The following is a 25,717-nucleotide window of genomic DNA, read 5'->3' as shown; positions in this document are numbered from 1 at the left end:
ATTTAGGAGCTGGGGCAAAAGTCTAGATGACCTCCTGAGGTCCCTTCCAACCCTGATATTCTATGAACTTCTGTTGGTGGAAGGGAAAAACATTTAAGCTTACACAAAGCTCCTCTTCAAGTCTTGGAAAGATAACCAGCGTGTCAAGGATCAATCAAAATTGGTGCAGACTGCTAAGCATAAGTAGTTCACACATACTGTAGGAGATCACTTGAAGTGGGCAATTAACGAGACTATCCTCAAAGTTAGTTATGGGCCAGATCATCTATATTGAGCACTAGAAGTGGAGTTTGGGTCTTGGTGTTCAGCACCTGCAACTGGCAGGTCTTTGGAGTCAGTGCCGATCCATTCAGAAGTCCTGTTCCCCTGCACCAATTCCTGGCTGTGTTTTCCTTCCTTCTGGTCTCCACTGTAGCTCCAGTAAGAGCACACAAAATTGGAAGGTAAGGTTATGATCCTGACCCAATATGTATTCAGGAAATTCAGGTAGGTTTCCAGAGGGACAACAAACAGAACATCCTCCCTCCCAACTCACAGAGCTTAATTCCCTATAGAGCACCTCCAGGAAAGTTTCCTCCGATCGCTGGAGGGCGGGGGGAAGGGGAGAGGTAGTGCAGGCTCAAGGATCTGATCTCCATCCCCAGATCCTGATCCCCTCCCTTTACATAAGGCCCAGCCCTCTGTTAAATTTATCCAAAGACGTGCAGGTTTGCAGTACGAGCTTGACTTTCTGTTAAAATTAATCTTAGGTTTACCTCTGCTTCCACCGCAAGCTGGTAAGCAATCTTTAATTCTCCAAGCTGAAGAGCAAGCTCAAAGCGATGTTCAGGATCTGTGGATACTGCAAGAGCTTGTTGTTTGAAGCCCTAAACAGATTTTTCAAGAGTCAAATTGTAGTCTATCAAGTTCATCAGCAATCTTTGAAATTTCACTCTGAACATCAAATCATCTCCCTTTTCCCAAGCCAAATTGACTGTTGTATAAAGAACAGAAAAGACTGCTTTATTCTTAATTACTAATGTATAATATTTAGCAACAATTTTTTTTTAAATAACTGTTTGGTTTATGCATGCAGTAATGTGAGAATTCCCTGCTGAGTAAACTGAAAGGTTAAACTGGAATTACAATTTACATTTACGCTGTTTACAGTTGCAGAAACAGTTCTCTTGCCTGTTTTTCAAGAAAATGTGCGACCCTGGTCCTCTGTTCCTTTGGAATTGTAGGAAGAACTTTGTCAGCCATACCAAAGTCTCTCCTCATTACTGCTGTCTGGTACTCGAGCACAGAAACCAACAAGGAGTAACTGACGATGTTTAGCTCTTTATCACCCAGATAAAGCCTGTTGTCCTTGGGGATATACCCTAATAGATACATCGTCCTATAACAAAAACAATTTTCAACAGAAGATTCAGTAGATTTTATGATAGCAAGACAGTACTTACCATTCTAAAACTTACTGCAGTTTTACTAATGATATACATACTATTAGACAATTTTTATTATTCTGTGCAATATTGCACCAATTGCATCAATATATATTAAACTAATATGGTTAGAAAAAGTGGTGCATGCTAAGAAGTCAAACAACCTAGTGACAAGTTGAACTGTTTCATAACATGTTTTAATAAGCATTACAAAATATATTGACAGATGAATATAAACTAGATACTCACCTATCCAAATGGGCAATAGTGACAATTTCTCCTCCGACATAGTAGTTCAGTCTGTTCACAGAACTGGTGTAAATAAAACAGTCGCCAACCCACAACCCTGTTTTTACAATCTCCTGAATCTCACCAAGAACCTGCCACAAAAAATAAATAAATAAAGCGATTTTGGTTATTAAAAAAACTAAAACACACCAGCTACATGTAAACATTAGGACTGGGAAAGCCATGAAAAACTCTCCCCCCCCCACCCCCCCAGGTGAGTTTAAACACTCCATCCTCCACAACAGGGCAAGTTAAAGATGGAATTCTAGATACAAACTGGAAACATGCACATTTGTTTTAACATATACAAATATATTCAGTAAAAAGCCTTCACGGAGGATTATTAAAATCTGGATTAAATTATTCCATTTTTGACCTGGACTATGTACAGCTATAGCTAGAAAAAAACAAAAAACTTTATCCTTGTTAATACTGCTGTCTGATTTACTTATTAGACAAGGGCACAGCATTTTCTTCTGAAGTGCTTGTTAAGAACATTATTCAGCACATGCCCACTAACCAAGTCTTGAACTTTAATTAAATTTCAACATTTGAAAATTGGAGAATTTACACTACTATTTCACCCAGTTTTATGTCTGAAAATAATAATTTTAGTTACCATATATACTCGTTCATTAGCCTGTTCGTTTATAAGCCGACCCCCCAAGATGGTTAGGTAAAAACAGCAAAAACTGTATGACCCTTTCATAAGCTGACCCTATATTTCAGGCGTTGGAAAACTTTGGCTCCCGGGCCATCAGGGTAAGCCACTGGCGGGTCAGGACATTTTGTTTACTTGGAGCATCTGCAGGCATGGACCTCCTCAGCTCCCAGTGTCTGCAGTTTGCCATTCCCAGCCAATGGGAGCTGCGGGACATCCCAACCCGCCAGCGGCTTACTCTGACGGGCCGGGAGCCAAAGTTTGCCGACCCGATATTTTAAAAGCTGGCATCACAACGAACACTCAAAAGTTTTGCTAGAATTATTTTAATGTAATCTAATGAAAAACCTGTTATAATAACTGAACAAATATGTATTCACCTTCAAAATTACAGTCAATATTTAAAAATCAGTAAATGGATATTTAAAACAAGTCACTTAGAACAATATGAGACTTTAAAAAGTCTTAAAATCCTTCAAAGTCTGAATCAGTTTCTGATTCACCAAACAGTTCATTAAACTTTGCTTCAGTCACAGCTGCACCTGCATTGTCATCGTAGATGTCGGGAGTGTCATCTTCAGAGTCAGATTCCTTCTCATCATCAGCCTCTGTTGTGTCATTATCAAATATGGCATCATCTTCTGACCTGTCGAGTGTATTGCTGATAAAATCATTTAGGAAATGCTGTTCTACCATTTCTGAGGGAATGGACACCCACACATCCTTGATCCATTGGGCGAGCAGATTGATTTCAGGCTTCATCAGATTCCCGCCTTTTGTTACTTCGCCATGCCTGAGCACATCCATTCAGACCACATTTTGCGTAGCCTGTCTTTAAAGGGTTGTTCAGGCAGACATCAAGTGGATGTAGAACTGAAGTTAAGCCTCTAGGTATTACAGCCAAAGTAGTTTTCATATTTTTGGCCACATTTTTCATCTCATCCATCTTGTGTACCCTGAACATGTCCCAAACGAGCATAGAAGGTTTCTTGAAAAGTGCTCCTGGTCTCTTATTCCACACTTTTTCCAGCCATTCAATAGTCCCACTTTCATCCATCCATCCCTTTTCGTGTGCACGTACAATGACACCAGAAGGAAATTTCATGTTTTTAGGCAAGGTTTTTCTTTTAAAAACAACAACAGGAGGGAGCTTTGATCCATTTGCCAAACATAATAAAACCACTGTAAAATGGATTTTTTCATGGCCGGTGGTTTTAATTAAAAAACTGTTTTTTTCACCAACACCAGTTACCGTTCTGTTGCTCGGGAGATCGAACGTCATTGGTGTTTCGTCCATATTTCCTATTTGTGACAGTTCAAATGCATATTCCTTTCAATATTTTTATAATAAACTTTTGGAACGATTTGATTTTTCCTTCCAGATCTCTAGGCAGCTTTTGCAATATCTTTGTTTGCTGACAAAGACAGAGACCATGACGGTTCATGAAGCGAGTATACCAGCCCGCTGATGCGACAAACACTGACGGCTTTACTGACTTGTATTTGTCGTCTTTCGACATTTGCAGAGCATGCAGACGAATTCCACTTCTTGTGACAATGTACCCATTTGTCGACATTCAACAACCCAATTATTGAGATCTTTCTCTAGCTCAGGAAATTAAGCGCACCTCGTTGGACATTTTTTCTTGCTTCTTGGCATGTCTTTTAGTGTTATTTTTTCCCCCACCATTCTCTTACTTGCTTCTCACTGAAACCGAATTCACAAGCAGCAGCACAATTATTGTTTGCTTCTGCATATTCAACAACTTTAAGGTTGAACACTGCATGATAAGACCTTTTTCTTTTGATTTCACGGCTCATTTTAAATACTACTATGAAAATAGATTATTGTAGTTATAGATTTTGTAGGACTTTATATAGGAATGTTACCTGCTTTATCACTGTCAAATTATTAGCCCTGTAGATTGGCATGTCTGTAGTGATAACAGGCTATTTCAATTTTATTAGAGATTCCATCAATTCTGCACATTATATTTTCATATTGGCTCAAGACTTATGAGGTCCATTTCAAGCTAATCTAGTCCACTAAACAAAGCCTTTGCAACTTTAAAAGGCTGCAATATTGACATGAATAAATGGGTCGGCAAACTTTGGCTCCCAGCCTGTCAGGGTAAGCCACTGACCGGACGTTTTGTTTACCTGGAGCGTCTGCAGGCCTGGAGCCCCTCAGCTCCCTGTGGCTGCGGTTCACTCTTCCCAGCCAATGGGAGCTGCGGGAAGTGAACGGTGAACCGTGGCTACAGGGAGCTGAGGGGCTCCAGGTAAACAAAACGACAATGTATTAGATATTCAATTCAATGATTCCAGAGAGTTTAAAAATCATCAAATTTTGGTGTAGACCTGTTTATAAGCTGACCCCTGCTCTCTGATGCGTCACTTTTTTACCAATAATATTCTGCTTATGAACAAGTATATACACGGTATATTAGAACAGTGGTTCTCAACCAGGGGTCCGGGGCCCACGAGCAGGTTTCAGGGGATCCACCAAAATAAACCGAAGAGCAGGGCTGGTGTTAGACTTGCTGGGGCCCAGGGCAAAAAGCTGAAGCCCGAGCCCTGCCAAGGGCTGAAAGTCAAAACCAGAGCAACTTAGCTTCATGAGGTCCTCTGTGGTGTGGGGCCCTGGGCAATTGCCCTGCTTGCTACTACCTAACGCTGACCCTGGCTTTTAATCTATTGGATATGCAGAACAGTTGTGGCACAGGTGGGCTGTGGAATTTTTTAACATGTTGGGGGGCAGGGTGGGCTCAGAAAGAAAAAGGTTGAGAACCCCTGTATTAGAACACAATGCTTTAGGAGTTAAAGTGGGAAAATGGTAACAAGTTTTTTGTTTTTTTTTTAAAGACATCTTTACGTTTATTGTAAGGCCAAGATCTTTTATCCCAAGTTTCAACCAGAAACAAAATTTTTCTCCATTGGCTGCCAACACCTCAAAATAGAATTTCCAACAGATGTTAGGGCACTTTTATAGTAAGGCTATAGTAATAATTATTCTGCATGATACGCTAACCTTTTACAAACTAAAAGTCAGCTGTTACTGCACTCAAGGCTTGATCCAAAGCCTACTGAAGTCAGTGGAAAGATTCCATTGACTTCACTGGACACTGCCCTAACTACATTCCCACTTTTAACAGCAGTTACCTCAAAGGCATCTTCAATACCATCTTCAGTGACTCCCTCATGAGTTTCTTGCGCCGCTGCAACTTTTTCAGACAGATATTTCAGAATGAAGAATGATTCCTCTGTGGCAATACAGACCAGCTCACCTGAGTCAGACCAGAAAATCTAAATAAAAACAAAAAATAGCATTTACATTTTAAGGTGCTGTGCTAAGAAAGGAGGATACACACGTTTTATCAAAATATTTGTTCATTTGCACATCCAGTGTAGGGGTTTAGAAGATAGACTCTTACCTAGACACTTTCTACTACAAAAAATATAAAAAAATTTATCTTTAACAGCTTCATGAGATTAACAAATTCAGAAAAGCCTGTAGTATATTCTAAATGCATCCCTGATAATGACAGGTTATATACATATACTCAGAGTGACATCTGACAAAACTCACATGTTTGGGCTGAATTTCAATTCTGCGTATCAGTTCTGTGTTATCCCAGTCATAAAATGCCAAGCCATTAACAGATCTGACACCCAGTAAGAAACCTCCATAGATACCTGCAAAGAATAGCAAATGTGGAATTAGTATTTCACTAGCAAATATTTTTTCCAGCAAAAGAGTTAAGTTCTGTAATCTAGCAGATTTAGGAAATACAAATAAAACCCACCCTCTGCACCAAAATCAGGTTTAAAGGACTTCTTCTCTTTGAAGTTCTTAAATATCTTTACAACGCTGTTGCTCTCCCTGATTGCATACCTAAATACACAGAAAAATGCACCATTACAAAACAATTATCCAGACAACAAGATAGCAAAATGTTATATTGTATAGCCATAAAGAACTGCTATAAAGTACTAGACATGTAGGCTACTATATTTAATATTTCTTCAAAATTAAAAGTGCATTCAATATATAAAAGTTTCATCTAATCCAAGCTATAGAATGCTCGTTACTCAATCCAGCTTACTACTTTCAGACCAGTTTATAGTTTGGGTAGTCTGGAAATTAGCAGAAATACATTTGTTTAATACAACGCAAAATAAAAACCACACTTACTCTGAAGAATCATGTGCCCATACGAACTCCTGTGCAGAACCAAAACTCTTGTTTCTCAGAGCCATAGCTGTGTAAATGATGTATTCACCATCCCCACATACTACTACAAACCTAAAGATTGAGAAAAAGAATGTGTTGGTGTGGAAATTGTGTGCAGAGACTAATGGGCATCACTAGAAGTAGATCAGTCATCTGGAAGGTATATTTTTCTTGTATGGCATATTTGTAAATTTTAAAATGTCAAGAATTCTGTTCTGAAATGGAAAAACAAAAGAAAAAAAAAAACCTATTACCGTCCATTAGGGTTGTGCTGAATGGTCTGGGGATAGATTTCGCAGCTCCCCATATCCTTTACAGCCAGCGGCAATCTTTCTCCATCTTTAATTTCAGCATCTCCCATAGCTTTCAAGTTCGCCTGTTGCACCTCTGAGTGTTTAGCCCAAATAATTTTTCCATTTGAATCCATAGACATGGCAGGTTCTTCACGGCCAAGCTAATAAGAACAGTACATAAAGATAGTAAAAACTAAGCATCTTTGGCCCATTAAGTTGTTCAAATTTAATTCCATTCACTTTAAATACTTACAGCTCTTTTGGAATATGCCAATAAATTGAAGTGCCCATTTTGTTTAATCACTTCACAGGCTGTCTCAGTATTAAAGAATAGTTTAGTAACAGAAGTTTGTGGCAATGGGCTACTATTTTCATGTATGCTTTCCAATTTAATATTAAGATACCTTAACAATAATGCTGCCCTCATCATAACCCAAAGCCACATTATTGGATCCTCTCAGACTGGCCACGCACCACACCCTCTCCATGCCATAGTTGAGAGTACTTTCCAAGCGGTACGTGCTCGAATGCCAAATGCGGACAGTTCCTGTAGAAAAAGATGTATGCAATTTCAGTCTTCTCTCTCAGTAGTAGGGCTATTAAACATTACGGCATTTAACAACAAGAATCCAAAGACCGCATATGAAACTAACACCTGTAATTTAAACTTTAGTGAAATAGAACCTTAATCTTTCAATCCCAGCAGTCTCACTGATGCTTGGGGGGATATTTGGTATCTCCCACAAGTGTCACAGAGGCCAAAGGAGGGAAATCAGCACAGAATAATCTCTTGGTGGAGCTTGAGGGATCACAGGGAAGAGAAATTAGGAGCTCCAAGCTGGCAGGCAGCTCTCACATGGCTGTGCAGAGATAGTGAGATGGAGTTGAACTGACTGGGGCCTCACTGCTTGCAGATGCCCTAGGCGTCTCAGCAGCAGTACTCTTGCAGTTCCTGCCTTCCTCTTAGCCATGTCCTTCCACCCCTCGTCGTGGATTAGATTCACCTTTATTTGGGGTTTCCAAAAGAAGTACTCAAGGATATGAATGTGAAGGAAGATTGGAATTATTTTAAGTCAAAGCTGCAGAAACTATCTGAAGCCTGTATCCCAAGCAAGGGGAAAAATTCATAGGGAAGGGCTGCAGACCAACCTGGATGAGCAAGCATCTCAAACCAGTGATTAAGAGAAAGCAAAAAGCCTACATGGGATGGATCAAGGAAAACCAGCTCTTGAAGGTCAGAAAGTGTAGGGATAAAGTGAACTGCCAAAAGCCAAGCAGAGCTGGACCTTGCAAAGGGAATTAAAACCAATAGTAACCAGTTCTATAGCCATATAAATATAAAAAGAAAACAAGGAAACTAATCCTTCCAAGCCCACAAAAGGGTATGTAACCCACGCTACAGTTCATGTATATTAAGTGTCAGAAAACATAAAGTTACCATCTTCTGAGCCTGTGATTATGATTGGCAACTCAGGGTGGAAGCTGACACAGGATACATTTTGAGCATGTCCCTCCAGTGTTTGCACACAGGTTTTATTCTGTAAGAAGAGTGAAGATCAAGAAAACAAAACATTAACACTGCAATTTTCTCAGATCACTATCTTCAAATAAATTTAATGTAAGAATCATGTAAGCATGCCTTTAGTCTTCTTTCTATAACCTTTACTTCTGCTTCAATGTGTTCAAAGAACAGCATACTCTAGAGTCTATCTTAAGACAAAACCCCAACCACCAAAAATGAATTTGTTCCCATTAGTGTAGCTGCTTCTCTGTTTCCTAAGCTAAGTGGGTTTCTATCTACAAAACACTTTGTTGAGAGCAAGATGGCTCAATATATTAATAGAAGACTCGTTAGTGCCTGTACTTTTTGCTTCAATTCCTGAAAGATAAACATAGATAGATCTGCATAGAATCACAAGGGAAAACCAAGCCTAGTGCTATCTTTGTCCCACAGGCCCAACCTTTTCTTCTCTGCTCCTATAGCATTCAGCTCAGGCCACAGACTTATGAATGGATAACTCCCCCATCAATACCCAAGCAACACATACCTAGCTAGTGGGGGGAAGGAAATCACAGATGGATGGGACAAGGAACATAAGCAAGAACAAAAAGATGGAAAGCAACAAGGAGGAAGAAGAAAACAGACAAAATGATTGGAGAGAACAAGTGGATACAAAAGGAGACAATTATTCTCTGAACATACAGTAAAGCAGGGATGGGTAAACTACGTCCCGGGGGCTGCATCCGGCTCTCCAGACGTTTTAATCTGGCCCTCGACCTCCCACCAGGGAGTGGGGTCTAGAGCTTGCCCTGTTCCGGGGCTCCAGCCTTGGAACAAGGTCAGGGACTTACCCGGCTCTGCATGGTTCCCAGAAGCAGTGGCATGTCCCCACTTTGGCTCTTACACATAGGGACAGCCAAGGGGCTCCACACACTGCTCCTGCCCCCACAGCTCCAATTGGCCAGGAATCATGGCCAATAGGAGCTGCAGGGGCAGCGCCTGTGGACGGGGCAGCGTGCAGAGCTGCTTGGCCACGCCTCAGCGTAGGAGCCAGAGGGGGGACATGCTGCTGCTTCTGGGAGGTGCCTGAGGTAAGCACCACCTGGATCTTGCACCCCGACCCCCTCCTGCACCCCAACCACCTCCCTACCCCTTGGTCTCAGCCCGGAGCACCCTCCTGCAACCCAACCCCTCATCTCGAGCCCCACCCCAAAGCTTGTACCCCCAGGCAGAGCCCTCACCCATTCCTGCACCCCAACTCTCAATTTTGTGAGCATTCACGGCCCGCCCTACAATTTCCATACCCAGATGTGGCCCTCAGGCCAAGTTTGCCAACCCTGCAGTAAGGGGATAGAGAGAGCATGTGGATACCCATCAATTGCACAAAATTTGGTCACAAAATTAAAAAAAAAAATGGATGCATTACTCTACAAGAAAATACTCTAATATTATTCAAGACAAAGTTAACTTTTAACATTCAGATTTAAGGTGATTTCTATATTTCACAGCTGGTAAAACAGAATGTTACTCATAATTTTTAAACATACTACTTTTAGTTCAGTTTTTCCAGAAAATACATCACAGAATCTCTCTATTTTCTATTCAAAGACATGAAAACTCCAGAATATTTTTCTCCTCCATCCCTTTTTCTCCCTTTTCCTCAATTTCCATGCCTTTGCTGCTGATGGTGCCCAACCAAATTAATCTACTGAAGTATTCACGAAGAGGTGAATACATTGTACCTGGTAATCCCAAATCTTGACAAGGCGATCATCTGCTCCTGAAATGAGGTAAGGCTTGTCTCCGCCACTATAATAATCAATGCAGTTCACTCCCTTTTCATGGCCTTCCAAAGTGAAGTTGGGTGAAGAAGAACCAAGCTGCCACACCTTGCAAAGAAGATCACCATACTTAAGTATTGATCTTACTCTCATGGGCCAGCACAACCAGATAAGAATGCACTATTCAGAGTTCATTCTAAAATTCTAGAGACAGGAAAGATACAACTAAGAAGTCTGTACCACAGCATCCTGTTTTCTTAAATGCAGTGAAAAACAAATCTAATTACACTTTGGGCCAACATTTCAAAGCAATAAAATAGCTTTGTCCTTCAGTGGTCTCTCTTACATGTTAAATCCCTCTGCATGTATGTAGACTGAAAAACCTGCACATGTACATATCATATTTACACACACCATATGTCACCTTGTATGTACTAAGCTTACTATTGTTTCAGAAATCTGAAGTTCAAGTCAGAATTATACATATATCCTTTAGTTAGTGTGGATTTTAGAGTCACAAATCTAAAATACTAAATGACGGTTTGTTAAATGGATCAGGGCATGTTTCAGGTACATCGGGACCCTAGGTGAAAACTTTGCCTCCTCGCTAACACACCAAATCCCATTCACACATACCCATTAATCGTAACAGCTGAAGGAGTCTTGAAGCATAGGTGGCCCTTTCTACAGTCCTAATGCATAACGAAGGTTCCAAGCGAACATGGGGAAATCTCAGTGCCCAGATGGCCCCATGAACTCAGTATTGCAGGAAAGTGAAGTGAGACTCTCAGTATAGGCACTCTGCTATCTTGCATTTCCCTAAAACGGACTCTGAGGTAAAAAAAATTTTAATAAAACACATAAAAAACATTAAATTATTAAAATCCATAACCGGCATTATACTAAGCACATTAAATCGTGGTTGCTGTGTGCGTAGCTGTCTTGGCGGCTAGTTGTCCGTAGCCGCCCTAGCTATCGGGTATCTATGGTTGCCGTCCCACAGTGGGCGAACTTTCGGGTTCGGGTTGAGATCCCCTGGCCAAATGTCGCCAGTCGCCAGTTAAAAATAATTCTGGGTAAAAACCTAGCAACCGGGTTCTGGCCTGCCTTTTTCGATAGCATTGGTCCCTGGATTGGCCTGGCATTGCTTTGTTTGCCATTTTTTGGCTTTTTTGGAGATTGTTTTGTATGTGTGCTACATGCCGCTCACAGCAGCTTGTTTCCGCTCACAGATTGCTTGCTGGCTTTTTACAGCAGCATGCCAGGCAGCAACATGCACATGCATTTGCCATTGCATTGCATTGCACCAAAGAAGCCCAGAAATTGGAACATATACCTTCCATTTCTACCAGTCCTTTAGTGCAACTGGCGAAAGCCATAGTGGCCAAATGCAAAAAAAAAGGGCAAGCAAACTCAAGTCCTCCCTCCTGAAAAAAAAAAAAAAGTCTATCTTGCTACCTAATATAAGCAGAGAGAAATAGAATATCATAGAAGAAATAGAAGAGGAGACTCTAGAGAAGAGATCTGCCTGCAGAAACATCTGTGTGCTGTATACAACGGGGGGTGCTGATGATCTGTGCACCTGTTGATTCCCGCTCTCTTCCCAGCCTGTTCCCTTGCCTTTTCCCTTCCCCTTTCCCACTCCCACTAATGTTAAAGATGAATTTGAGAATGAGTGAATAATGAATTGCAGAAGAATGAGTGTGAGAAATGATTGGACATGATGAGAAGCAGTGGTAGGAGCTGAGCACACATTAAGCAGTGTGTCCAGGAGAAGCGGAGAGTCCCACAGCATCCCCAGGGGGGCCCATCCTTTTCTTACACATGAAGGGTGGGGTCTGATCTGGGCATGAAGTTACCAGCCTGTTGCTATCCAGCCATTGCACCCCCCCATCCCACACCATCCACCCACCAGGGTTGGGCCAATAAAAGCTGCACGAGGCGAGGTCCCAGGATACCAGTCCTTTTGCTTGATTGATGATGATGGATTTTGATGGAGGATTTTTTTCCATCCATTCACCGCCCATGGCGGGAGGGGAGATGTTGCAAGGATGTTGGCTGCTCTGGCGCTTATCTGCAGCATTCAGTAAAGAAAAGGTGACATGTAAGAGAAGAGTCAGGGTTTTTGTTTGGTGGGGGGGGGGGGGGGGGGTGGGGTGGGTGGTGCCTGTTTGACCCTGATTATGCCGGACACTGTGTTTGACCCTTGGAATTTGGAGCTCAGCCCAAAAATGCAATACTTTCGGAGGCTGCAGGAACTGTGGGAGTCCTTTCCATCCCAGTCCATTCCATTCTTTTCCGCTTTTTTCTTTTCACGCACGCGCACGCTGAGTCTGCGCTGCTATGAGTCTGTCTGGGAATTTTTAAAAGGATTCTTTTATTCATCTTTCTGTATCTTCTCTTGATACTGATAGAACGCCCCTGCCCTACCGATCATCATCCGCATGGTCCATGCGGAGCTTTTTTTTTTTTTTTTTTATTGACCATCGCCCATCGCCGTGATCGCTGAGCCCGCGCTGGCAAAAAAAAGGATTCAAAAAAAGTTCCTGTTTTTCCTTTCCTGTACCACTGCATCTGCATCGCGGTCCAGAGCGCAGGTGGGTGCACTGGCACTGCACTGTGGAGGCGGAGGCCAATACGTCGATCACCACACACACACTAACCTAATCCGATATATGTATATACTATACCGCGTTACTCCTAGGAGGAGGGGAGAAAAAACCGTAAAGAGCCATTAAAAAAAATCGATATAAGGTGCCTCCTAGTGTGGACGGTTTTGGCGTTAAATCGGTTTTACGCTCCTAAAACCGATTTAAACGCCTAGTGTAGACCAGGCTAGAAAGTGGGCGATTCTGACAGTAAAGTTTCACCTCCCAACTCTTATTGATAATCCATATGGAATCACAAGAGCCCATACATTTCTGCCAGTGATTCACATTTCAAAGATCAAATACAATAACTAATCTTGAGATTTCACAGATATATAAAGTGTTTATGCAGGCTCTGATGATTGTTCAACAAAACTATAACTTGACTTATGTCATTCCAATTTATATATGTCCTCGTATATAGTATACGGTATTACTGCACATATATTTGTTTTATGAATTTAAATGTTTCCGTTGTCTGTACGGCTGTATTGTTGTATTTATTCTGTCTGGTAATTATTTAATAAAGTTTTTAAAAGGTATATTTACTGTACCTTAATTGTCCTATCCAAAGAGGCACTGGCAAACTGGTTATTATCCTTTGGGTTTATGACAATTTGCATAACATAATGAGTGTGTCCTTCAAACACCTGAGAACAAGACCATTTTTTATCCCAGTCCCAGAGTTTAATAAGCATGTCATCTGGAAAAAAAAATTCAAGTTAGTTTTAAATATTCATATACCTATCTTTTTAAAACAAAATCCTCAGTAACCCAATTTTCAAGGCCTGTCCATCCTAAAGGGAAGTGTTGCTACTATCAAAATGGACTCTACTCAGAAGACTGTTTACCCTGAGAGGCAGGGGGATGGCTATAGGGAATGCAAGGGTTGGTTTTTTTTCCCCCCATCCTAGCCCCCCCCACCCATGCCCAAAAGAAAAACATACCCAGGCTTCAGTTTAATGCAGAGGACTATCTAGCTTGCCAGAGGTAAGAACCTAGTAATAGTCTAGGCTGCTTAGCATAGCTAAACATTTGGTTCCCACTTCAGAGCCATTCAGTGTTCTCTTAAAGAGGACATTGGTGCTGGAGAATTGTACCGTTCTACTTTTTTAATGAAAGTCTGAAAGATTTCTTCTAAAAAAGGTAGCAGTGGTGTGAAGAGACTTAAAAAAAAAACAACACTTTGGCAATTTAGTGAGACATCACAAAAGTCAGAGTGAAAGCTGAGCAATTGAGAGGAAACTGATTTTAAATTACTGTTTCAAATATTGGTATTTTTGTTAACACCTCTAACTTCAGGGACTAGTTAATATTTTGGAGAAAGGAATGTTATTAAAACCTCAACACACTCTCTCTTCAATTAGGAGGGTGTACATTATCAGCTGTCATAACCAAGACTTCCCCCAGGACTGCCAACCATTGTTTTTAAACAGTTTGCTTTATGTTTTGAAAGTGAAATCTAAAGGGAATTTGTGAGCAACATAGCCCATAGCTCCTGTACAGCTCCACTGACCTACAAACATCTTAGAGGCACCTAGTCTGGAACTCTGAAAAGTGAGTAGTTGCGGAAAGGGTCAAGTTTCAAAGATAAGCATCAAAGCAAACACTGGAATCCTGAAGATAATTTCTTCTGTTGTTAGTATAAGGATTTAGGGCTTGTTTATGTGACCAGCTAGTCTGCAGCAAGCTGCGGTGTGAATCTATCCCTCACTAGTCTGCCACAAACTGTCCATGTCAACCCTGCTTAAGCACACTAACAGTTCCCCGCTGTGTTTTGATCTAGTCCCCACACGGACAGTTAGTGCATGGCAGGCTAGTATGGAGTAGATTCACACCCCAGCTTGCTGCAGACTAATTGTTCACGCAGACAAGCCCTTAGATCGCCTATTTTGTTTCTCTCACTGTTTTCTGCTGTTTTCTATATGATTTAGTCTCTTGCTTTATTGGTTATGTACTTCTTTGAAAACAAAAAGGTACAAAAGGGATGAACAGCCTAATTCGGCACACACTAAGACATACTAAATTAAGCAAAAACTGCTTACACACAGATCCTTGACTCTGCATAAAGCCTCCATTCCATCTAGTGGCTCCCAAACTTGTTCCGCCGCTTGTGCAGGGAAAGCCCCTAGTGGGCCAGGCTGGTTTGTTTACCTGCCGCATCCGCAGGTTCAGCTAATCGCAGCTCCCAGTGGCCATGGTTTGCCATTCCAGGCCAAAGGGAGCTGCTGAAAGCGGCGCGGGCCAAGGGATGTGCTGGCCGCCCTTCCCGCAGCCCCCATTGGCCTGGAGCAGTGATCGGCCGAACCTGTGGACGCGCAGGTAAACAAACTGGCCCATTTGGGAACCACTGATCTAGAGTGTAATCCAGCTATTCTTCTCACTGTTCTTGCAATATAGTCAGTTCAGCTATACTGTTTCTTTTGTTTTCAGGAGATACTACACCTCGGTTTGTTCTCTTAAACCCTGGCTCTGAAATGCATGCAGCATTTCTTCTTTTTGCTTCTAGGCATCTTGAAAACTAGCTCTTCCCTTTAACTTCCAAAAGAAAATCTGACAGGCCAGTGCCTACTTTTTTCCCCCTTTATAGAAGATGATGAGTGTCAGGCTCAGTCAGAGCACTAATTAATCTCAGACACTTCTAAGGACTACACATCAATACTAAAGGATCAAGATAACAGTTAAATTTGCTTACAGCATGAAGCCAACAATTCTGTCTGATGAAAGGACGTTATGTTTAAAGTGTAAAACAATAGGACAACTCCAATATCACTCACGTTGAATCTTACTATGAAAACACTACAATGCTTCTAGTTTTAACCAGCAAAATTAAATTAATCTTGATATATGTTAAACCCATGTATGGCATGTCAATCTGCCAAACAGCAGATCATTAGCATGTAAATGAACTTATTGTCTGGCAGATATTAAGCAACTAGACATTCAGTTCTTCTTTGACAAGAAGAACTAACCTATTACAGTTCAAATCCTAAGTAAAGTTGAGATTCCATTAAAAACATGAAACTAGCTTGGAAAGAAATAATTTGAGATGACAAATGAGAAGTAGGCTACTTGCTCAAGAATTCTTATTTCAGCAAAAACAGTACATGCCATGTAGTTTCTCATGGTTTATAAGATAACAGTCTGAACAGAGTTGTGAGAGAAAAATTATACTGAAAATCTCTCTTACCACTGCTAGTTAGAATGAAAGGCTGAGTAGGATGTACGGCAATGCAACGAATATAATCGGAGTGTGCTTCGAACATGTGAACTCTTTCCAAGGTATTGTAATTGAAAACTCTAATTTGCATGTCATCCTACAGATAAGAAAATAAAGACACTAAGATCAGCTTCTCTATAAAAGTATTTCACATTAAATAAAGGCTAATATTCCATCTTCAAAGATTCTTCATTCATAAAAGTTCTTTAAGAACTGCATTAAAAAAAAGTCTCAAGAAAGGAAACAATGCCAGCTAGCATAATTATTCTCACATAGTTCTGGTTCAGAAATTTCCATTACATGATCCTATTTTAAGGCATTTATAACTATGAAGAATTCATCTATGATCAAAGTTTCTCAAAGATGGTCTTAGCCCAAAAAGCCACTTTTTTTTTTAATTTAAGGAAAGTCTAAAGTTCCTTTAGACATTTTCACACTATATGAGCAGGAAAAAGTGTTTTCCATGCATTAAGGGCTTTGTTCTGCTCCCACTAAAGTCAATGGTGAAAATTTACATTGATATCAATGATATAAGATACCTGAAAAAGGCACTGCCAACTTGGATTTCTTTTTAACTGACTATTTAGGAAATAATGCCCCGCCCCCCCCAAAAAACAAAACAAAGTCCTCCCCGCCCCCCCAAAAAAACACCACCACTATTTTAAAGCTCTTAAATATGACGTCCTGAAATCTTTACATTTTTAATCAATTTTTAAACCATGTTAACTTGGGAGCATAAAAATATTTAGGATAAAGTTTTCAAAAGGTTTAGATGCAAAGGGCAGGGCAGAAAGCCTCCTATCCCAGGTCAACAGACTTGGCTCATGCTACCATGCTAAAAATACCTGTGTAGACAGTACTGCAAACTTGCAGCTTGGGTTGCAGCACAGGCCCTGAAACCCACTCTCCTCCCTAGGCTTCAAAGCCCGAGTTCCAGCCTGAGCCAAACCTGTACACAGCAGTTTTTGACATGGTAGCACGAACCTTGCAAACCTGAGTCTGTCAACCCAGGATGGAAGCTCGCAGCCACAGGCTCTGTAGACATACCCTTAGGGTCTGAATGGCTTGTGTACAAGGAGCAGCAATGAGCATTAGAGGGGTGTGATTTCTAAAGTGCACTGGCCTGCATAGACTCTGCTGGCAAAAACTAAGTCTGCATGGGCCAGTTTGTGTGCAACACATTGGTGCAGTTCAGAATTGCACCTGTAGTGACATTGCTGCTCTATGTAGACAAGTCCTAAGTCTCATTGAAAGTCACTGGGACTAGGTACTTTTGAAAACTTTATCCTAAATGTTTTGAAGGAAGAAGCAACATAATATATGCTGGGTTGGGCCTACTCCCTTCTCCTTCCATATATATGCCTATTTGTTACCTCTTCAGTATCAGCTTTCTAACTTCTGTCACTAGAAGGCAACATCTTTCAGAGCTAGAAAAAAAGCTTGCATGTGAGCTTCCCCCCAGAGATGTGTATAAGTGTTATTATGCCAATGCATAGAACAGAGGGCATAGACAATGAACAAGACAACGAAAAGTGACAAGAAACTCGAAGTATTTGATAGCAAACAAAGTAAGAGTACTAATTTTTCTACTAAATTTTCTTTTATGGAAATCTTAGCTTTTACTTGTTTCTATGGTAGATACAAAATTTTCCAGGCCAAAAAAAAGTGATTTTCAAGTTGACTGTCCATTTAATACATTTTATTTAAAAAATATTAATGCATCCTGGACAATTTTCAGTGGGGGTCAAATGCATTTGACCCACTTGAAGACTTATTCAGAAATTGTAACAGACTGAAAACATGCTGGGCATACACAATATCTACTTTAATTACCAATTCGGACACACACATTGCATGCACATCTGGATGCATATTAAAATATAACTTTGTTTCAGTGATTGGATATAAGGGCAATATGATTTAAATGACAGATTAAAAATGTAACATGGAAATAATGTTTATTTCCATGGTTACAAATAGAGATACAAGCATGTGTGAATGTACTTATCTGCAACTCTGCTTCTGTAAATATTAAGAAGGCTGACAGAAATATGCATGCAAAACTAATTCAGACTTTCTTCTTTAGTAATGCAATGTTAGGGTTGAAAATATAAAAACAAACAATGATTATATACAAGATATATAAACAAACATATTTTACAGCCTGTAAGGTATATACTTTGTGACATCAACTGTTACACTTTGCTGACTTTTCATAACTGCAAGACTAGAATTGATTTATTAAGCACATTTTAGTATGGAGACAGAAGTACATTCAATGGATAAAAGTGGCTTAGTGTTCTAAAAGTGAACAAAAATTTCTCTAAAGATTCTGTATTAAAAATAATTGAGGAAAAGCTTAGAAAACAACAGGTAAACTTTTAAAATTGTATTACCTTGAATAGTTCAAGTCCTTTAGCCAAATTACAGGGACATTGTTAAGGTACTGTGTATACTGCATCTTTTAAACAAGTGCCAGAAATTATTTGAGTTGGTAATATATATTGGGCCTAAATATAAAGTAAACTACCAATTTTTTTTTTCTGTTTTTAAAATGAAAGTTTGAGCTTTAAAGTGCCATTCTATTCAATGGATTTTAGGAGAATGTTTTGGAGAAACGAACAGCTATAAACTGTAATCTTCTTCCAGTGTACAAGTTAATATCGAACCACACTTCTGGATTATGTGTAAGGGTGCAACGAAGTAGAGAGAAAAGTGGGGGAATGTATATGAAACAGAAACAGAAAATGACAACTTACAGCGCCGGTCACAACCCAGTTTTTTCTTGCCACAAATTTTGCAGCTCTGACTGGCAGGTCACATACTTCAAAGGTCTTCACTAGAGTCTAAAATTAGAAATATTGGGGTATATTACTGAGAAAATGTCAGTTCCAAAATTTGTTCAGCATTTCTTAAAACAGACTACTTTTGAATAGTTGCAAGTTTAAGAATGGTCAAGAAGCTCCTAGAGAAAGGGATCTGTACTCCTTTTTAACAGATGTGAGTATAAACATAAGAAAATCAGGTAAGGGGAGGTATTTACACTCTGGTGCAGCTTTGCATAGTCTTAAAACATTTAATACCTTCGGAAATAAACTAAAATGAATAATTAGCAAAAAATAAATCACACTGTATATAGTTAATAAACCCTGGAATTTATGTGATCTCCATAGACCTTTATATCTTTCTTTAGATTGTTTCTTAATGTTTGTGATATCACCTGAACAACATATGCTGAGACATCACACAGATTGCAAACAAATGACCCTCAAGCTTGGGGAGACTGAACAGAAAAAAAAATAAGTTTAAGATCAATGTTGTGATTCACATCCCTACTACTCTTAATATTCAAGGCATTTAGCATATAAACAGAAAGCTCAGTGATGGGTTAACATCCTAATCTATCTGCTTTATATCACGGTACTTATTTGTCTCTGAGGCTACGATTTGAAAATGCACCGCCTTTCAGACCATTGAACTTTAGTGGCAGCACTCAACTGTAAGCAGCATGAAACCCATGAGTTTCTTGAGGACACTTGGTGACTCAGCAAATTATAGTTTTTTGTTTTGCCTTCTTAAAAGTTATTAAAAGTTCTTTCCATATATTTGCTGCAGAAAAATGTGCTTCCCATATCATTATCTTCAGGATACACATATCAATGAATTACCATATTGCTACACTGCACACACTCCTGTTTCTAATTAGAAAGAGAATACAGTAGAAAAAGTTTACCTGTGTTTCATGATTCCAAACACAGACACTGCCATTGTACAGGCTAGCTAACATCCATGGTTCGGTAGGGTGCAAGTCCACACTCTTTACTCGGTCAGACCGAGCTGTTAGTTTTCGCTTAATATCGAGTCGGAGAGGCTAGAGATCAGAAAAATTAAGAAAGCTAAGTTATTCTTCAATGTAAAAATGGCATGGAACTGTTTTAACATATCTGCAGTGTAAATAAGAAAAAAAAATAAAGGTTAGACCTAAAATGAAACCAGTCAGTTCTGTTTTGTGGGCACACATCTCACATGCTCCTTATCCTATCTACTTGTTTACTTAGTTTTTGTAAGAGTGTCTTTGGAACATAAACAAATACTGGCTCTGAGTGGCATCATTCCCACTGAGTTCTCTAGAGCAGGACAAGGTCCCAGTATAATGTAGAGGATTGTTCTTGTGCATTATTTCTTTAATCCACGTGAATATATTGCTTGTGAAGCGGTCCTGATCTGCACAACTGGAAAATGTATCTACAGAATAAGCCCAAGAAAAGGAAGGGCGGTGCAAGCTTCCAGACAACATCCTACCCAGTATGACCATAAACCTATACTGAGCGGATAGGGAATAGACAAAGCCACCTCAAATGCAAAAGAGTTGGCAAGTTTTAAGGTCCATTCTCTCCTTTGTACTTCTGTTGTGAATGTAGTGAGGTGGCCAGTTATCACAGACTGTGATGTGTAATGGAGACACCTGTCCATTAGGAATTGAAGGGAGGCTGACAACTCCTTTAAAAAAAAAATCAAACACAGAAGCCAATGATAGTTTTAAAAGAAGGACTACAAAGTAAAAAAAGAATTTTAAACCTTCCATTATACCCTGATTTTGACTTCACCTATAACTCTGGCAATACAAAAACAAATTACCTAAAATTTCACTGGTTGAATTCATGCCAAGGTAATTTTTCTAGAATGAGGCATTTCATAATGTGGAAGTTCTAAAAATGACGACCTTATTTACTACTCAATAACACCTATTTCTGCTAGTGACAGACACAAGCTTTCAAGTCACACAGAGCAGATCTGAAGCTCTGCGTGGCTCAAAAGCTGGTGTCTCTCACTAACAGAAGTTGGTCCAATAACAGCTATTACCTCACCCACTGTGTCTCTGTAATACCAATGAGCTGCACCTTTAACTGTCTGACTACTGTACCCCTTTCAGGAGGCTGATTGGTCTTGCATACCCCAAGTTTCACCTCACTTGAAAACTATTTGTATTTTTATGTCTGATTTTGTAAGCAAGTGTCACAGCCACACCGTTACTTTGAAATTGCTTTCTCATTTTCACCATATAATTATAAAATAAATAAAACCTTCCCTCCCCCCCAGTTGCACAACACTGATATAGTATGTAGAGCAGCATAAACAAGCCATCATTTGTAGGAAGTTATAATTCGTACTGATTTCGCTAGTGCTTTTCATGTAGCCTATTGTAAAACCAGGCAAATAGGTAGGTGAGTTGATGTATTCCCTGGAAGACCTGTGTACCCCGAGGGGTGCGCATACCCCCGGCTGAGAACCACTGGTTTGACACCCTGACCTGGTCCCCTCAGCACATCCGCTCCCAGCATCTCACCGGGAATTAATTCCTGCCACGCACCGCCTCAGAGACAGCGCTGACCTGCAGGAGCGGGGAGCGCCTGGGGGGGGGGGTCTGGTTCCTTTACAGCCCCCAAGAGACGGGACCCCTGCACACCCCCATCACCTGTATGTCCCGCCCGGCGGCCACCCCCCGCCGAGCTGGCGCCAGCCCCGAGGAGACAAGGCCCGGCCCGAGCTGACCCCGCGCCCGGACTCACCATGGCTCCGCAACCCCCAACTCAGCAGCAGCTGAGACGTCGCTCTCTGAGCCCAACTGACCGACGTGGAGCTTCCGGCCCCGCCGCTCTCGCGGCATGTAGAATGAAAACGAGAAGACCGTTCACAAGCGCGTCCGCATCTCAAACATCGCGAGAACGGGACTACTTGTTCCCATGGCGCCTGTGGGGGCCAGACGCACCTGCCTACAGTACTTAAACCAACGTACGAGGCAGTACGAGCTTCCCCCCGGAGGGAGGGGATGCGGCTACCAAACCCCAGGAGCAGGGCCTAATGGGAATTAGAGTTCGTTGGTGCCGTGAAGCATGCTGGGACATGTAGTCTTTGCACCGTGAATCGAGAACGGAGGCATAGGTCCGGTGCGCCGCGGTGCATGCTGGGAACTGTGGTTTCCATAAGGGAGGAAAACGAGGAGTTGTTATGGCCGCCGCTGCCTGATAAGGATCAGGGCTTCCCTTCGTCATCCCTGCTACAGAAGCGGTGGCCTGGCTGTTCACAGAGTGAGCGCCACCCTCTGCCCCACCGCAGCGCGGAGCCCTGCACTGATGCGCCCCAGCGTCCCTGGCACTGGCGATAGTCTGTGCCCTGCCTATGGCAGGCAGGACCTGCCCCTGTGTTCCCACATGGCTGGGGTTGGCAGCTTTCTAATCACACAAAACTGAACACCTTAGCCCCGCCTCTTCTCACTGGCCCCGCCTCCGCTCACTACATTCCCCCTCCCTTAGTGGCTCGCTGTCCTCCACTCTCACTGGGCTGGGGCAGGGGGTTGAGGTGTGGGAGGTAGTGGGGGCTCTAACTGAGGGTACAGGCTCCAGGGTGGGTGCAGAAATGAGGAGTCCAGTGTATGGGAGGAGGCTTTGAGCTGGGGCAGGGAGTTGGGATGTGGGAGGAGGTGCAGGCTTGGCTGGGGCTGGGGATGAGGGGTTTGGGGTGCAGGAGAGGGCTCCAGGCTGGGGAGTAGGGCCTAGGGATTCAGAGTGTGGGTGGGGGCTGCACGTTGAGGCAGGGGGTTGGAGCATAGGGAGGGGTGAGGGGTCTGGGCTGGGGGTGCAAGCTCTAGGGTGGGGCTAGGGATGAGGTGTTTGGGGTGCAGGAGGGGACACCAGGCTGGGGGTGGGGCAGAGGGATTCAGAGTGTGGGAAGGGGCTGCAGATTGAGGCAGGGGGTTGGGGTGCAGGAGGGAGCTCCAGGTTTGGGGGTCTCAGGGCTAGGGCAGGGGGTTGGCGCGCAGGCTTACCTTGGGCAGCTCCTGATCAGCGAGGCTAAGGCAGGCTCCCTGCCTGTCCTGGCTCCACACTCTGCCCCGCAAATGGCCAGCAGCTCTGGCTCCAAAGCGGGGGGTACCAGGAGGCTCCACATGCTGCTCTCGCCCAGAGCCACCCGCATTTTCCAGCCAATGGGAGTGCAGAGCTGGTGTTCGGGGCAGGGGCAGCACGTGGAGCTCTCCATGGCCCCCCGCCTAGGAACCGGACCTGCTCACCGCTTCCAGGGTGCAACACAGAGCCAGGACAGAAGCCCCGGGACCAGTGGACCCTCCGCAGGCAAGCCGCCGAAGGCAGCTTGCTTGCCGTGCTTGGGGCAGCAAAATGTCTAGAGCTGCCCCTGCCCCCAGCACTTTGGAAAGTCAGCACCTGTGCAGCCATGTATGTGCTGTCAGGAGGAGGGAGTGGTGTGTTCCACATGGATAGTGTGGACTCATCATCGTGTTCAGTTTTTGCAGGGAAGTGTTTGCAGCTACTGCTCTGCATCTATTGTGTTTCCTCCCTCCTGCCTCAGTCCATGCTGCCTTGTACAGTGTGAGGCTACATTAACAACAGCATATTAACCCTTGAGGGCTCAACCGAGTGCTAGTTCACCATTCAGCAGCAAGGCACTCCCTGGGACATATTCCACCCTCTTACTCCACCACCTCAATCAAGCTTCACAATCATTCATTGCTGTGTACAATATTAAACTGTTTGTTTAAAAGTGTTTAAAACATATACTGTATATGTATATAATGTCTTTTGAGTGGCAAAAAAAATTTCCCTGGAACCTCTCCCCCTCCCCCCATTTACACTAATTCTTATGGGGAAATTGGATTCGCTTAATATCATTTCGCATAAAGTCGCATTTTTCAGGAACATAACTCAGCATTAAGTGAGGAGTTACTGTAATCCTGATGAAAGAGAAAGAGAAAACAAGCATGGACAGGAGAATAAAAAGTCAGTGTTGCCATCGTGTATGATATTTGGTATTTCTTAAACATCAAGCTCCTGGAGGCATGTGATGATGGGAATCTCAGCTTTCATTAGAAAGAACACTGTTTCTAGACCTCATAGTTAGACACATGCTTGAAAACATGATCTGAGAGTGTTCTGTCACAAGTCCACTCAAGCACCGTCTCTTGGCCATTCGCCAGACTGTTGTGAAGGAATCCAGCCCCTAGAGTTTGAACAGAGCCCAGGCACTGTCCCTAACTTGGGGGGCCCTAGGCATGCTCTCAGAGTGCAGATCCTCTGCCTAGCATCCCAGCCTGAGACCTTAGCACATGCAGTCTCTGCCAAATCCTTGGAACCAGTGCTAACTCCTCAGACTCCCCACTTAGCATCAACACCCCACCCCTCTCCCAGAGCTTCAGCTGAAGGTGTGAGCTCTCTGGGTTACCTCTTCAAGGGCCCACAGAAGGTGTAGCACATAACCCACATAAATGTTGCACAGGACTTCCATACAACATTTCTCTTTCATAGCATGAGAAATACACAGACCTATACAAAATAATAACCCACTCATTTTCCTGCCTCAGTTTCCTCACTGCTCCACACAATTCTTGGGACTGGGGTCAGAGTTAGGGTGACCAGATCACAGGGATGAAATATCAGGACGCGGGGGGATGGCGGGGCGGAACAAAAAAATAACGGCAGCGGAGCAAAAAAAAAAGCAGTTTCGCATTAGCAGGCCCTGGCCACACCGCGGGATTGCACAAAGCACCCCGGCCGTGCGCACTGCCCTCCCCACAGAGCCTCCTGACCCCTGGCCCGCCCTAGGCACATGTGATACATCCCACCGCCAGCGGGGAGCACTGCTCGACTGCGCTCCAGCGGCTCGTTCCCGGCGCAGCCCTTCTCCGCCGCGTGTCTCTGGCGGCCCATACCCCTGGGGCGCTGCCCACCCGGGCCCTGCCCACTCCACGCTGCCCCCGGACCCACTGCGCTGCCCCGCGGGCTGCAGGGCTGGAGCAGCGCTCCTGCCCGCGGCCAGCCATGGCCCGTGTGCCCAGGCTGCTGCACAGGGGCGTCTCCTCCCCAGGCCCAGCTTGGGATCCAATGTGGGCAGTGAGGGAGTGGGGCTGGGGGTGGGGATTTGGGGAGGGATCCAATGGAGGAAGGAAGGGGCGGAGTCAGGGCAGGGTGGGTGCGAGAGCCCCTCCGGGCAGAGGGCAAAATTGTTTGTTTGTCCAGTGTCCTGACCGAACATCGGTCGGGACGCGGGACAAACAGCAAATATCGGGACAGTCCCGATAAAATCGGGACGTCTGGTCACCCTAGTCAGAGTCTTTGGTTAAGCCACAAGTCCGTACCAGTGTATGGCCTGTGTCCTGAAACATGGAGCCTTCTCTCCTCAGTTTGCCTTCCATTACGGTGGCTGTCAATCCCCTTCCCCTCCTGTCTGCATGGCTCCTCTCTATCTCTCCCTCACCCGGTCACCCCCATCCCTAAGCCCACTCCCACAGTCCTTTTTATAACCTTCTTAATCATTTGTCGCTTTGCCCTGCTTGGTAACTTTCCACTGCGCCAAACCCCATCCTCTGTTGAGGAAAGCGGGAGAGAACTGGTTTCCCAATTCTCACACCCTCCTTAGCATAACCATTGTGGTTAGAGTTGTGAAGTTGTCATGACCCATTACTGTCCCTGCTCTGGCAGAGATCTGACAACTCTGTCAGCTCATAGAAGGTACACGTAGAGGGGCATTACTGATACAGCAATTTTCATAGTAGTATAATGTCAGACAGAATTTGTAAGTTGTACATATGTTCCCTGAATCACCACATGTACCCTAATCTCTCAGAAACTAAAAGGCCAATAAAAAACCCAGGTCA

General features: G+C 43.0%; 1 protein-coding gene across 1 annotated transcript in view; it reads right to left on the bottom strand.

Moving 5' to 3' along the window:
• The window catches only part of COPB2 (COPI coat complex subunit beta 2), a 28,019-nt gene extending 6,167 nt beyond the window's left edge, over positions 1-21,852 (bottom strand). Inside the window, exons 1-16 of the mRNA XM_039487487.1 lie at positions 21,621-21,852; positions 19,784-19,921; positions 18,810-18,896; positions 16,021-16,147; positions 13,385-13,533; positions 10,144-10,290; positions 8,339-8,438; positions 7,305-7,447; positions 6,862-7,061; positions 6,569-6,679; positions 6,180-6,268; positions 5,963-6,069; positions 5,536-5,679; positions 1,674-1,804; positions 1,171-1,378; positions 756-866 (exon numbers count right to left, since the gene is read on the bottom strand). Of these exons, the coding sequence (XP_039343421.1) occupies positions 756-866; positions 1,171-1,378; positions 1,674-1,804; positions 5,536-5,679; positions 5,963-6,069; positions 6,180-6,268; positions 6,569-6,679; positions 6,862-7,061; positions 7,305-7,447; positions 8,339-8,438; positions 10,144-10,290; positions 13,385-13,533; positions 16,021-16,147; positions 18,810-18,896; positions 19,784-19,921; positions 21,621-21,623 (1,995 nt within the window). The 5' untranslated portion in view covers positions 21,624-21,852. The remainder of the gene's footprint in view (positions 1-755; positions 867-1,170; positions 1,379-1,673; positions 1,805-5,535; positions 5,680-5,962; positions 6,070-6,179; positions 6,269-6,568; positions 6,680-6,861; positions 7,062-7,304; positions 7,448-8,338; positions 8,439-10,143; positions 10,291-13,384; positions 13,534-16,020; positions 16,148-18,809; positions 18,897-19,783; positions 19,922-21,620) is intronic.
• Positions 21,853-25,717: the final 3,865 nt, after the last annotated feature.

This window comes from Mauremys reevesii, linkage group 9 (genome assembly GCF_016161935.1).
Source record: "Mauremys reevesii isolate NIE-2019 linkage group 9, ASM1616193v1, whole genome shotgun sequence".
Classification (NCBI taxonomy): Eukaryota; Metazoa; Chordata; order Testudines; family Geoemydidae; genus Mauremys; species Mauremys reevesii.
This window is presented reverse-complemented; position numbering and strand designations above follow the sequence as displayed.